Source organism: Antedon mediterranea, chromosome 8, assembly GCF_964355755.1.
Source record: "Antedon mediterranea chromosome 8, ecAntMedi1.1, whole genome shotgun sequence".
NCBI classification, from domain to species: domain Eukaryota; kingdom Metazoa; phylum Echinodermata; class Crinoidea; order Comatulida; family Antedonidae; genus Antedon; species Antedon mediterranea.
The window spans coordinates 5,885,107-5,900,891 of record NC_092677.1 but is presented as its reverse complement, the minus strand read 5'-3'; the positions used below and the strand labels follow the sequence as shown (position 1 = coordinate 5,900,891).

At 33.9% G+C, this 15,785-nt stretch overlaps 1 protein-coding gene across 1 annotated transcript; it reads left to right on the top strand.

Annotated features, from left to right (window-relative positions):
* Positions 1–15,264, top strand: LOC140056180 (serine/threonine-protein kinase Chk1-like). Its single transcript, XM_072101472.1, has 13 exons — positions 1–11; positions 2,065–2,137; positions 4,791–4,890; positions 5,664–5,787; positions 7,036–7,170; positions 8,200–8,388; positions 10,556–10,660; positions 11,320–11,418; positions 11,606–11,693; positions 11,788–11,968; positions 12,141–12,272; positions 12,747–12,848; positions 13,391–15,264. Exons 2-13 carry the CDS (start codon positions 2,073–2,075, stop codon positions 13,481–13,483), a joined length of 1,413 nt encoding a protein of 470 aa, XP_071957573.1. The 5' UTR covers positions 1–11; positions 2,065–2,072; the 3' UTR covers positions 13,484–15,264.
* The last annotated feature ends 521 nt before the right edge of the window (positions 15,265–15,785 follow it).

The following is a 15,785-nucleotide window of genomic DNA, read 5'->3' as shown; positions in this document are numbered from 1 at the left end:
ATATTTTCATTGTAAGTTTCATAATATCTGACATTAGATCTTGAAAACAGAGAACAGGAATAACTAATGGTTACACTTAGCTAGGCCTATGTATAAGCTACTTTTATAGCTAGGTCTAGAGGCTATGCCTAGCTGTTATGTTTAGTTAGGCATCCTGGGAATCCAGGCATCCTGTCCTGAAACTAAGCCTTACAATACAGCGAGATACTGAACCGGGTACCTACTGAACCGTATGGACGGAGATGGATGGGTACGGTATCATGTATGCTACTAGGCCTAAGCCTACTAGAGAGAGGCCTGGGTCTATGCCTACCCTACTTTAAATAAACCCTACAAAGAACCAGTCTGTGCTGTATGTAAGGCACACTTTTCGTATTAGGCCTAGCCTAGCCTAGACCATAGTTCTCGTTTTCAAATCGAACTGTCACACATAGATATAGCCTATGCAACTACTGTAGGCTAAGGCCGCTAGACTAGCCGGAGCCTAGCTAGGCCTAAACTAGTAGTAGTAGCCTAGTTAGGCATACATTTCACTTCAGAACATTATTGCTGTCACTGACCCCTAGGCTAACCAGTGAGTGTAGGCCTAAGCTAGCTATCCCTTAGCTTCGGCTAAGGATAATTGATGAGTTGCAGAGTTGACAGTAAAAAAAGTATGCAACTGTTCATCAAAATCAGGGAAAAATTTCATTTTAAAATTTTGTTTAGCAATATTGCGAATCAAACTGATTTTTTAGTCGAGAATCATAGTTTTCTATCGTATTTTTTGCTACACAATTGTAGAAATGTGTAGCAAGAAGGTTGTTTTGTATAGCTTTTTGCTATGCTACACTGGCGAAATTATTCCCCGAAAATACACTGTAAAATTCTGCAATTTTTAAAACGCGTTTTTAAAAATACATTCATACTTGTATACAATGTGTCCAATTGGCAGACCCGACTCAAGATTCTGTATCTTTCTGGGATCCTGCCTTCTTCCTATTATAATTCCCCCCATATTGTTATTTGTATCTGTTATTTCTATTCCATTATTGTTTCAATCTTAAAAGGAAGTAAATAATTGTTATTTTGAATTGAATGTACGTACTGTACAAATAAATTGGTTCTCCTGTAGTGGCCATTATCAAATAAATAAATAGCTGAGTCATTTTCAGTTTACACAATTACTGTACAGAGTATAGTCTGTCACATGATGCATTGCTTTATTGTGCGTACATAATGTTGTGTGTACAACAGGTGAATGGATAATTCCATTCATTCGATGTACTCTCATCATTAAGCAATGAATAGGAAGATGACACATTCACTATCCTGTTACAGTATGTTCACAGCTTATTGTAATGTTGCCATGTTTTTGTTACATTAAGACATTAAGAATGTGATTGAGCTTTTAACGGCTTTCATAAACAGATCTGTGGTTTTTTATAATCATTCAGTTTTACAATATGTAACCATTGGTTGAGTGAAGATGTGATAGAGATCTGTTTATGACCTACAGTACTAGAATTAAAATCCTAGTTAAAACCACACATGCTACCACACATGCTACCACACATGCTACCACACAATATACTGTAAACACCCCTATTTTACCTTAAAACACTAGAAGGGAATATAGGGGCTAGGTTCAGTTGCATTAACTATTTAGGAGTTGACATTATGTAATATGTACTCCATTCAATGCACGGAATTTTTGTCAGGAAATGTCTTCCTGTATTTTTTAAAATTTTATTATGACTTTTTTTGTATAGTTTCAAAATATTGTAGTTACTAGAGTTAACATGTGATTGTCTTATAAGTGTGGTGTTTATTTTTACATTTAAAAAACTTGTTTGTAGTAGTCATATGTTTACTGTTAAACTTGCACAATAAGTCTTTGTAGTAGAATATACAGTAATTTATGTACAGTATTTTACTGCAGTACACATCCTTCAGCAATTTTCTTTATATTATTAAGTAACTTAAAAAACATTACAAAACCAATTACTCCAACCGATTAGATATTTATTTATGCAAAAATGTAATACATATTTCATAACCTTTTCTCACGTTTTCAACACTTAGGAATTGAGATGGTGACGCCGTTTGTTGATGGATGGGACTTTGTCCAAACACTCGGTGAAGGTGCTTACGGGGAGTGAGTATTTAAAACATGATTTTTTTTTTAATGAATACAGGTGATCTGCATGAGTTTTTAATAATAATATACCTTTTTTTTAAAAATATTTTGTGAATAAGGTTTCAACAAAGTCATGCACAATTTTATAGGTACAGTACCTTGAATAGTAACATTTTTGTACGGGTGTGTAGAAAGCTATGACCTCGAATTGAACGACCCGGGCAACCTCGAATTGGACGACCTACAGTTATACCACACTTAGGCCTAGGCTAGGCTATAGGGGTCGTCGGTTTCGTGTTATGGGTTGTGCAATTCTAGGTTGTCCAATTCGAGGTCACCCGGGTCGTCCAATTCGAGGTCATCGCTTTCTACACACCCATTCTTGTTTACCATTTTAAATGTTTTATGTTTTTGTAAAATGTATGTAAGCTATACCTTTTCATATTGTATAATGTACATATTGATGAAATGATAAGATTCACATCATGAATGGTCAGTATACTGGACCACAGCCATGTACTGTATACTTGCTGTGTAAAGGAATACTGTATAAAAGCTTCCATGTCAACTCACAACAATAAGGTCAAAATGTTTTCGCAATTGACTGCAGATTTGCTTTCTTAAATAATGACATAGATTGTCTTTGACAAGCTAACTCCTCATTGATAGATTACACGGAAAAAGAAATGCGACAATAACACATGAAACTAAAGTCACATGGGTCACATTACGCAACTTTAATACTACACCTATGTTACGTTGCGTGTAATAGCATTGACGATCATTCCACGGACAACTGATGTCGACCGACTTTTGTATCCGCATGGATTACATGTTTTATAGCTGTAATACTTACCAGTAAACACATATTTTGTTTTCCTTTTTATTGTAATAAGATAGATACTAGATTTCTTAGAACAAAAGATAATTTGTTTGCAGAAATTAAACTTTTGATTTCATCTTATTTTCTGTATTCAATGGATTAAAATATTACATTTGAACTTTTTTGTACAAAGTGGTTTTATTTATCGATTGACTAAATTCTTACTGGTGATTTCGTAGTATAGTACAGTACATTTAATTGATGCATCTGTGTGTATAAAATGACATTTGTTTTGTTTGTATTTTAATCAAATACATTTTTATTTGCATGATTTTATTATACTGTATGAGAAATTATAGTAGAAATTTATCCTGGAATCATTTCATCAGTCTGGTTTGTATACTGTATGGGAAAGGACATTCAGAAGAATAGTTTTGTTATTCAAAGCTTAGTATGATCAAATGTTTCAATACTTGATCATTTAATAACTAAATTGCTCTACAATGACAGTGAGGTCTGGTTGATTTTTGATCGTAATGATGTGATTATGATTTCTATGATGTAAAGAAATGATAATTTACTGTATGTTGTTATATAGGCTGTTTTTCATAGATACACTGTCTCAAAGGAAATGCATGATCTAGTTATTAATATTAACAGTATCAATAAACAATAATGTTTTTGTTAGCTGCATTTAAATACTTTACTTTCAGATATAAATTGAAAAAAAAAATATATGTTTTGATTTTGATCATAAAAATTGAAAAATCCAGTTTAGGAAACATGCTATGTGGTATATAGTAATATATGTCAGAGCGTGCCCTGATTCAATGCTCCAATAAACACGGTCCTTGAGGACCGTTAAAGCTAAATAATTTGTATTTGGCATTTGATCTTAATTACGCCTTGCACAAAAATGTTTGCGGAAAATAATTATCACTGCACATTTGGCATAGTTTAAATTTTACCATTAGGAATTATATACTGTAAGATCAAGGATTGAGCAAATTTGTGGAAATTATAATACTTTTATTTTTATTTTTTATTAATTTGTAAGGGTTTAATACCACTCTATGCTTTTATTTATTTATTTTTTTTTTTTATTTATTCAATTTCTGCCATATACATAAATAAAGAAGACAAAACAATTATAAAAGGAGGCACGGAAAGACCAAACAGGTGCTAAACACCTATGCTAGTTGGTCAACCCAGAACAGAGAAAAATAAATAAATAACATTTATTTGTCAATATTCAGAAATATTAAATATTTGTTGCATTATGTAGAAATTATTGATAAGGGCTAAATGTTGTTTCTACTGTATTTGATAGCTACAATGGAATGGAAATATAGAGAAGGCCTATTGACACCTAACAAAACATCCCTGAATTGCAGTTGACCTAGTGTTAAAACGTATAAATTATATTACTCCTTGTTTGTTAAAAGAGTACTGTACAATAAGTATTTAAAGCAGTGTTTGGGACCCCGAATAGTTGTGTCCCAAACAGGGCAAAGGGAGGTTATAGACTGTTTATTATATTATTATAATATCAAAATTGATTGGAAGAGTGGTGTAGCTGGTTTAGTGTTTATAGTCAGTTTCTTGATTGTAAGGTTTGGGTTCAAACCTATGACTTGGCTTCTTAAATTGTATTTAATAAACATGGTAAGTTTTGTAGACAATATGTACAGTATACCTCTTTCTGTTGGCCCAGATTGAAATTGCAATTGTGGTTTAAATAAATCAATTATTTTAAAACAACACTTTAAAATTAAAAGCACCCAAAGCTTCGATAAGTAGATGGCTCACTTTTTCCTATTAAACGTTTAATTTCTTTTCTATTTTCAGAGTGAAACTAGCAGTAAATCGCAGTACGCAAGAAGCCGTAGCCGTCAAGGTCATCAACCTAACAAAGTCAAAAGGTGCTGCGGACAGTGTTCGAAAAGAGGTACCTGTACATAATAGAAATAAATCATATCTAATGCTTGTGTGAGTTTTTTTTTCTTTTGGAAAGAGAGATGTGGCTGTTGACTTATTTGCTCTTTGTGAAACAAAATATGAGGTTCTTTTAATGGATATCAACCTTATTTTCATCAATTCAAGATGATTGGATTGTACAGTAAATCACATACTCTCACTCATTGATGATTATATGAAATGGATTATATCCTGTGAGTGGTTTTTCTTTCAGTGGAGACCACCCCCGCCACATCAGGCAATCTATTTTAAAGTAGAATGTACTATATGTGCACATTCATATTAATCATGCTCACACTATGTTCAAGATTCAATTTAGTTTAAATGAAAGAGTAATCGAGTCAAATGGCTGAACGGTTAAGGCAGGGGTGCCGTTTTCTATCTAAAGAGGCACCAATTTCGGCATGAATTCAAGGTCGACTTGCTCCTAGCTCTTGTGGTGGAACAAATCTTCTTAGATAACTATAAACCTTGTCCAGTGTACACAGTTTGCCCGTATGAATCCATTTCATCATCATTGAAGATAAGTAGGGGGTTATACCTCAGTAAACTGGTTCACTTAATAACCCTTGTACCAGTTAGGACAATTACCACCTACTGTATCTCATAAAAGAAGTAAGATATAAAATATAAGCCGAGTTCATCTGAGAACAGTGAGATGTTTATGTACAACTCTAGTTTATATTCGCACATTAAAAAGTATGCATTTTTACTCGCAAATTTTCTTTTCTACGTCTACTGTAGGTTTGTATACATCGCATGTTGACGAATCAGCGGGTAATTCAGTTCTACGGCCAAAGAAAAGAGCCTAACGTGCAGTTCCTGTTCTTAGAATATGCCAGTGGTGGAGAATTGTTTGATAGGATAGGTAAGCACAAAAGTCTGGGGGTGTTCGCAGGCAAGCTTTTATTTCGGTGTGATAGACAAAAGAAATTTAACGTACCAACCAATCCAATCATCGCAAACTTTTAAATTTATTGTTTCCATCATCTACTTTCCTGAAACAAAGCCTACTATTGTCGCGCTGATGACAACCATGATAAATAAGATCGAAGATAGATAGAGATTTAATAGTAATATCACACATACAGTACATAAATAACGGACAAAAATTCATTAAAAAAATTATCTAAATAGCTGACCCCGGGGACTAGGTTGCAGAATTGACATTTGTTTATTAAAAATTCAGTCCACTGAAATTTTAATCAAATATCAACAGAAAGATTTTAATAGCAAACATTTCTTTTCTTGTTTTTATTTTTTTTAATGAAACAAACAGATTATCTGATACACATTGAATGCAGGCACATAAATATTTATATTCATGGCATCTACAAATTTGCAATTTGAAATTTCATATTTATACCATAAATCTCTTTTAGGAATTTTATTTCAAACCTTGGAGGGACATTAATAGGAATTTTTAAGACTAAAATCCTTGCCAGGTGTCATTTAGCGTATACTCTCGAGAAGTAGTATTTGGAAAATTACTTTACTGATTTAAAATTTCAAGAAGGCCGTGTTTGTAACTATCTCGAAACTGGAACATCACTTTTCTGTTTCGATTTGCAACGACCTTTCTAGGTAAATCGATTTGTTATCGGTCATCGACTGGACCTAGAAACCATCAACACTGCTTTAAGATTGGGAACGAGGAAACATGTCTCAATATCCTCGCAAGCACACAATGAATTATGATGTAGTTTGGTCATCGCAAATCTAAAAGTAACCTTTATCCTCTTGGTCTCAAATCTCAACCGTGTGTTTTGGGGCCATCATGCATCATTTTTATGAGACGGTTGGTCAGAAAACATCAATAAGTAAAGGATGCTTCATTTAGAAATTGGGTCATGTCAATACATTGTGTGCAATTGTTTGGACATGGTTACTTACTCTTTTGCTTGATGACACGTTTTTATGTGGTTTCTCACTGCAGACGACCGTTGACACATCCATTTTCAAAGCTACTAAGAATTAAACCAGGGCATATTAAAGCCAAATCTGGCTTCTACAAAAAAAAATCATGAAATAGACTTATTAGATAATAGACAAATTAGAACAGTAATTTAACATAGTGTGATTTAATATTATAAATATTGTGTACTTTTTTTTTTAGAACCAGATCAAGGAATGCCACAAAGACAAGCACACAATTATTTTTTACAACTCATATCTGGTGTAGAATATTTGCATAAAAAAGGTGTAACACACAGAGACCTCAAGCCAGAGAATCTACTATTAGATGAGCATGGTAAGTATCGGCACACACCCAGTAGCAGACCTCCCAACTCGGGAGAGCAGAAAATGATCCGAATATCGGGGGATTCATGCATTAGTGTTCTCGAAATTCTCATGAGGTCTTTTTAGTTGCGTGGAAGCGACTCTATAGTTCACTATGTCGGTCGGTCGGTCTGTCTGTCTGTCTGTCTGTCTGTCTGTCTGTCTGTCGGTCCGGTATCACTATGCGTTTTATCGCTTTCTGACCTTATCTTGATATCAGTTTAATCTAGCTAAGTCAATTTTTCACAGAATATTCCTTATGGCCAGGAATCGATGTGGTTATGTTTTCACGGTGCGCAATAAAAAATTACGCGGTCTACGCACGATTTAACGAAATCACGTTTGTAATCATATCTTAACAACCATGAATCACAATTAAATAAAATTTGGTACTAATAAATTTCAGGGCATAAATCATCATATGGCAATACAATTACTTGCGTAGCGCGCGTAGCGCATGTAACGCATGCGTACGCGCGCTTAAAATTTTCAAAATTTATTTTCGATGAAATAAGAGTACATTTCAGGCAATTTTAAGCGTTTACAAAATTTCCATGAGTGCGCATATTTTTGCGCGCGCACTGCGCGTTAAATGTTATTGCGCATTCTTTTTGCCCGATTTCTGTTTTATTGACTTACTTTTCAACTCGAAATTACGTTATACGAGCACGTCGAAAGTGACAGGCTACGCACGTGTAAATTAAAAAAATATAAATGTTTTTAAACATTTCAACATTTTTAAACATGTTCAGTAATTTCGGTCAGTATAGTTCACTGTGTCAGTCGGTCGGTCTGTCTGTCTGTCGGTCTGTCTGTCGGTCTGTCTGTCGGTCTGTCTGTCCGGTATCACTATGCATTGTAGCACGCGACTTAATGGCTGTTGGCCTTGTTTTCCCTAATTTTACATACAGTATTTTTATTTTGTAGTACAGTACTGCATTTTTATTTTTAATAAACAATTAACGAAAGACATTGTAATAGCATTTATGTTTTATTTTAGATAACTTAAAAATCTCTGACTTCGGACTAGCAACAGTTTTTCGTCATCAGGGCAAGGAGAGATTGTTGGGAAAGTGTTGCGGGACACCACCGTATGTAGCGCCCGAAGTGTTAAAAAAGAAAGAATATCATGCGGAACCCTCTGACCTTTGGTCTTGCGGTGTTATACTGGTTGCTATGTTAGCAGGAGGTAAATTTTATTTAAATGTGTAGGTGAAGCTAAGTGGGGCCCACCCTATCCAGGTGCATGATTTTTTCCTAGAGCTACAGCGAAGTTTGAATAATTTTATAAATGATAGAGGGAGCTATGGTGTATGATGTACAGTAGCAGAGCCATATATTTAAAGAGTATATGAAATGGATTAGAAACATTTTCTGTGTCCAAAATATTGTGCGCTCTAAGTGTGCAGGCTTAGTTTGCATAGCAATTCTGTATAGTTAATGCATTATTTGTACTTTGTGTTGTTTAAAATCATGTTTGCAGTAACTTATAATTTAGTTTAAAAAAAAAAAAAAAACCTTTAAACAAATGGATTGTTTTCAAAGGTATACATTATACAACATTCAACTCCATATTCCACATAGGAATAGTTGGACACAAAGATGGCCGGAAGTGTACCATGTGAAAATCAAAATGTTGTAATGCTTTCAATATACGGCTCTGCGATGTAGGCCCTCCTAATAAATAGTTGCTGACAACGCATTTTTCAAAGCAAGCTCTGTGGCTGAATCGTAATATTAATCTAGACGGTATACAATAACTCAAATAAAAAATGACAGATGGTATTGTAAAACATTTCAAAGCAAAGGTTAAATCAAAGTTTTGTTCAGTCATATTCACACTAGACAATATTGTAAGCTAAACCAATGCATTTATTTTGGCTACCAAAAGGAGAGAATACATCCCTACTTCTGACATAATTATGCATCCGGACGTGCCTTTGTGACCACAATATCCGTGAACTCCGCCCACTATAGTTTGAAACTTTGTAGTTCACGTGTACTATCTGTTAATTAACTTGAATGGCAACTAGCTAAAAGCAAAATCAATCATATAAATGTGGTAAACTAATGTGTCCAGTGGGAATGTGGATGTAATTATGAAGCAGCATTATTGCTAACTGCACTGTAACAGCTAAAATAATTTGATACATACAGAAGTTGATTTGCTAAAGACGATTTATGTTGAAACAGAAATTCAGAATGATCTGGCAGGTTCGGCAGCAAACAACAGTACCGATATTAATTTGATTCATTTTAATTTTAATATGCATCCAACAGCGAGTAACTAACCAATTACAGGATGGATAAATTATTTTATAATTTGTTCATGCTTATAACCTAAATCTTTATTTGAGGCTTTAGGGAATGGAGGAGTTAAAAGAGTTGTGAGTTTACAATCCTGGTACTAGGTCTGGGTTGAACCACGGACCTTGGTATGGGAAGGCAAGCACATTAGCCACCAAGCTTATTCGTACTAAACAGACAGATGATTTGAAATTATTCTAAATAGCATATAAAATCCATCCTAAAAATGACTATAAACCTTGAACCACCGCCTCATAGTGAGTGAGTGGCCGAGCGGTTAAGACAGTGGAACCGTAATTACGTAGCCATAACATCGGCATGGGTTCGAGGCTCACTCACTCCATGGTTCTGGTGGTAGAACAAGTCTTCTCGGATAAGGACTATAAACCGTAGGTCCAGTGTACATATCTAGCTCGTGTGCACTTTAAAGAACCTAGTACATCTTTCGAGACGAGTAGGGGGTTACCCCGGTGTATTAGTATATCACAGCCACTGATCACCAACTGGGCCCTCTGGGAGACCAGTCTTTGACTGAAGAGGTTACCCAGTATAAATATATATTTCAATATTTCTCATACAAGCGTCTTAAGCTTGGTTCCCACTAGGACGCAACACAAATACGTAAGAGCAATGCAAGTAGTTTTACCAATCACAAACAATATATTATTCAAATGACTCTTGTTTTTTAATTAGTTTGCATTGCGTTTTCGTCCTTGTGTTGTGTCCTAGTGGGAACCAAGCTTTGATTTGGCAATCTGGCTTGAATTGGAAAGGATGTAGGTGTCGCACAATCATATCAAACATTTCTTTGTGGTTCCATATGGGATTTTTTTAAACTATGAAAGCAAGGTTTTTCTGGAGAGTGCATGTCTTTAAAGTTTACGGTATATAGAGTCACTTTTCTGTCCAGCTTGAAAACACCACCCTTTTTCACATGAATATATTTAGAAATAAAAAAAATGTCTACATTATAATTATATATACAGTAAATCTAAAACCCAGAACGAGAAGAGAAACACCTAAAGTCTGTTTTCTATTTCTTTTGATAGAGTTACCATGGGACGAACCAAGCTATGACTGTAAAGAGTTCTGCAATTGGTTAGACAAGAGGGTTGAGTTGACACCGTGGGTCAAGATAGACACTATAGTTTTAGGTATGGAATTTGAGGGGTAGCATTTAGTTACAGAAGAACCCCTAATAAGAGGACACCTTTGGGACCAAACAATGTTCCCCTTAATATGGGTTGTCCATTAAATATTTTTGGCATATAAAGGTGAAGGAAACATCATTATTGAGCACCTTTACATCACTACTCAAACCTCACATTTTCTTATATTTTTGGAAGCGCCATGAGCAATGACTGTTTGAATGGGGCTATATAAATAGAACGATTGATTGATTGAAGGTATTAACCATTGTCCTCAAGCTTAACTGGAAACTAAGAAAATTTGGATTAGGCCTTCTGCAAACCTCAGCAGTTCAGTGCCTACCAGATTAGCACACGGAAGATGATCTCCTACTCTTTTAGAATAGTGTGCCAAGTATTTGAATGTGCGCTACATGTACACAGGACCAACAGCTTTACGTCCCATCCGAAGGACGAGGCAATGAGAGTAAAGCATCTTGCCTAAGGATACAATCAGTATGGTACAAATAGGCTCAAACACATTCCAGTCCGATATCATTACACCATCACATTGCCCTTTGGAAATATGTCACTATATGGGTTTCCCTTCCCTAAGTGAGTGTGCCCTAAAGTAGAGGTTACTCTGCATACAGTATACTATTACTTTAATTATTTTTATGTTACAGCACTTTTGAAGAAAATGTTAAGTGAGGTTCCCTCCAGACGGTATACAATAACTCAAATAAAAAATGACAGATGGTATTGTAAAACATTTAAAAGAAAAGGTTAGATCAAAGTTTGGTTCAGTCATGTTCACACTAGAAAATTTTGTAAGGTAAACCAATGCTTAAGGTTAGTTTTACTGTGATCATTCATGACAATAATATGCGCAGTGTGAACTTTGACCAGTAGTAAAACTTTCTCTGTAATTGGCATACTGTAATAAGATCAACATTTTATTCTATTAAATAGGTTTTTCAAGGCTGCCCTCAAGTTCTCCACCTGGTTCATTTAAACGAGTGTGTACAGGAACGGATCTGTCTCCGTCATCGGCCAATAGGTACGTTATTTATTTTAAATGCTTTTTTTTACTGGCAATGAAGTGATGGCTTGTGATGTAGTTGCTCGTTATCAATGTTTTTCTTTTTTTGTAGGGAAGAAACTCCGGGTAAATACTCTAGCTCGCAACCATCTATCTGTGGTGGATTGGGTACCAGCACAATTGATAGTAGCAGCGTTGAGGATCTAATCTATGGGGTTAGTTTCTCCCAACCAGTACACCTTGATGATATGTTATTGGGTAGTCAGCTACCGTGTACCCCGGGAAATTCCCAGGTAAGAATGCAGAAATGTAGGCTGTACCATTACAGACCAAATGCTAGAACTTTTAAAAACAAACAAACAAACAAATCTCTTTTTGTTTAATTATGCACAATTTTTAAATTGGCTAGACGTTTATTACTTTGTATTGTGGGATATAATATAATTATATCTTTTTTTTTTCAAGACTCCATTCCAGAAACTAGTAAAGAGAATGACTCGGTTCTTTACAAAGTACAGTGTAGAAGAAAGCATACATAGTTTGCTAGAAGTTCTTGAAAAATTAGGCTATCAAGCAAAGCAAACGTCTGCAGGCCAAGTAAGTTTATTATGGTTTTGATTGAATTGGAGTTGCTCGTGATTGAGTTGCGTATGATGGATTTGCTCGCGATAAAGTTGCTTGTGATGGAGTTGCTCATGATGGATTTGCTCTTGTTGTGGTTGCTTGTGAAGTAGTTGCTCCTTATGGTTTTACTCATGATGAAGTTGCTCATGCTCATGATGGAGTTGATGTGATTGTGTTACTCATGATGGAATTGATCATGATGTAGTTGCTAATCAGCATTTTACATTGTTCTAATAATTTTGTCTTAACAAATACCACCATAGCAGATACTGAAATGTCAAGTGCATAACGAATTTGTTCACGATGGAGCTGATCATAATAGAGTTGCTCATGAGCAAATTACATTGTTCAAATAATTGAAAAGAATACCACCAATAGCACATAATGTAATATTATGTGCAGTTTGTTTGAGCATTACTTGTATGAGATTTGTTTTTATTTATCTAGCTAACAATCACAACACAAGATAAACGAAGAAATCCATTGACATTCAAGGCTACATTGGTAGATATGGACGGAAATGTTCTTGTCGATTTTAGGCTTTCTAAGGTCTGTATACACGCATAGTGATTATATAACAATTTGTTCTGTTTGCCTTTTAGCTCTTTAATCGTCTTGTTCACTAATGTTCTAATGGTGAAGATATAGCATTTTTAGACATCCCAACCTCAGTGTGTAATTGCAATTTTATTGATAAATCAAGTGCTGTTTATTATTTCGCACTAATGAACAATGAATGGCACTATTGAACACTGTGTTTCTTGTTTACTTATCTGCATTCGGAAATCTACCCATAGTGTGCACTGTCTATATCTGTACTACTCCATGTCAAGAATCCGAAAATTCCTGGCCTAGCTTTGAACAATCATTCAAGATGGATTAATTTAATACAGTTTATTTCAGAACAGGGTGTCTGTGTTATAAACAAATAATGAATGTTCTGTATTCATTTATAAACATTTATTATTTGTATAATAATCTATGCTTATACTATATTGTTGCATGCTAGACAAATACTGTGTTATCCCAAGTTTATTAAATAAATAATAATAATGCAGTAATAATAATAATAATGAAATTCATCATTTTAGGGAGACGGTCTGGAATTCAAGAGGAAATTTGTGAAAATCAAGGGCAAACTTGCTAGTATTATATGTAAAGGCCCAGTTCAACTCCAAAGATAGTATTTATTAAACGTGTGATGAGTACTACTGTATTATCAAAGTCACGAAATAAACGTACAATTTAACGCGCATGAAAGCAACAATACAACAAGACTTTAATCATTACATTGGTCTAATATAGTATTTGTTAAAAACCAGGGAGTTGTTATTACTAATAACAACTCCCTGTTAAAAACAAATAAAAACTGAAATATCCATAAACAGATGGTGCTAAAAATATTTTTTAAACCCAATGTTATATATCAAAAAAATGGATAGATTAGCACATGGTTAGAGATGATGTCAACATTGGTCTACTGCAGTTACTGCAGAAACTACAATTTGAATGATTTTGTTTCAATGTAGAAGTTTATGAGATATTTAAGCAATAATCAATGTGTATGATTACCTCAAAAACACTTGATAAATAATTGCATAAATAGGATGAATGAAAATCGAGTAACTGCAGTAAATTTATTTTGACATGGTATTCCCTACACACATCCTTTTACCTATCAGCAATGTGTAACTGTGTGTGTAAACATTTATGAAATTAGCATCAATGATATATATTAATATTGTAATACTATGCAAATATTTTGTTTATAATATACTGTAATGTATTATTATTATTATTTCATTCCAAAAATAACATAATTCCATCAACACAGCAGTAAAAGAATGAAAAAACGGGGCTTAATTGTGTTGGAATGTGAATAATCGCAAAACATTAAGTTCTTTGTTTAAATGCAGCTATCCTTGTTGGTTTTTATACCGATTGGTATTACTTTTTTTAGGTGTTTAAAAGTAGATGTAGATGGTTTGTTTAAGATGATCCATATTTTATTAAAAAAATGCATATTGTTGAGTCCACTGAGAAGGACTTAGGGTGCTTTTGTGCATAGGGTGGGAAAGGCTTGTGGTCTATACAGAAGAAAAGTAAGACATAAAGGGTTGGGCTATATGTGAAAGAAATTTGAAGATGTTTGGCTAGAGAAGATATGAGTCTAATAGGAAATTTGGATTTTGACAGAGAGGGAAGAGGTGGGCCTAAAGAGTAATAAATGGGTCCTAAAAAAACTTACGAATGAGGGTGCTACACACACTTTCTGTATATTTCATGTCTTTTGATTTTCCAATAACAGTTAATTGTGCCAAGTAAAGCTATATTATATATAAATGTACCAAAATCATGCTGAAGATGTAATTATAAATTATTAATAATATTTAATGTCTCTCTCTCGTCCTCTCTCTCTCTCTCTGGTTACGGCCATCTTGTTGGAACTGAGATACTTTAAGGTCCAAATAAATTTGTGATTCGTGCTCATCTGGGATTTTTTTTTTCTGAGGGAAGACCCCCTTTTTTTAATGAGAGTTTAACTTTGCCTAAAAGTTTTTATGTGTAATGTGATTTGACGCTTTAAAATTAACATTTAGTATATAGATTTTTTGTTTCAAATTAACATTCGTTAATGTTTAAAATTATTAGTAACAACATCTCAAGTAGTAATGTTTGGGGTGTATATTTTTGACTGGACACATGGGCATGAATTAACAATAGAAGACACATCTTATACAGTACAATCAATATTGTAGGCCTACAGTAAAGAAAATAGAAGAGCTATAATATCTCTATTATAGACCAACATCATTTATGTCTTTAAATAGAGTTGTATGTACGTTATATGGGTCTTTATGCGACTACATCTCTACATTTAATTAAAACATTTTGATAGATTTTTTTGTATTGTCACCTTGGACATAATTTATAAAAAGACTATTAATTCTATTTAATAAAAAAAATAATGCATCAAAGTGTTTGTTTATTGTGTGAATTATTTATAAAAATAATGAAGAGGAGGATAAGTAGGTCGATTTATTTTGAATAGTATAAATAAATAGTAAATTAAATAGTGTAAATTATCGGTTAGATATATTTGTTTTTTTATTTTGGTATTTAATCATGCAAAAATAGTGTCATAAAAATAATGAACAATCTATTGTTGATAACATATTTTTCTGCCATTTTTTAATCGTGGCTATTAAGTTTAAAGGTGATCAACTCTTAGACCTTAATAATATAGGTACTTTTAGCTGATGACCCCTTGTACTGGAAACTCTACTCATCTTGAAAAATGTATTACTGACAATCTACCAAGTGTTCCATTATTTTATCACTAATTATTGTCTTTGCCAACTTTTGAAGAAAACATTTTTATTTTTTTCACTGTGACTTCTCAAGCAATCTTTGCCAAATATTGTATCTCATCGCACTCTCTGAAACTCCTCTCTTTATCAATGAAAATCGTTCCCGATTAATTAA

What these genes read in the sequence shown, in the direction of transcription:
- LOC140056180 (XM_072101472.1), top strand. Translation starts at nt 2,073, where the DNA reads ATGGTGACGCCGTTTGTTGATGGATGGGACTTTGTCCAAACACTCGGT. An exon ending in GATAGACACTATAGTTTTAG is followed by an intron (nt 10,661 to 11,319) that starts GTATGGAATTTG and finishes TTTATGTTACAG; the next exon opens with CACTTTTGAAGAAAATGTTA. An exon ending in TAAAACATTTAAAAGAAAAG is followed by an intron (nt 11,419 to 11,605) that starts GTTAGATCAAAG and finishes TCTATTAAATAG; the next exon opens with GTTTTTCAAGGCTGCCCTCA.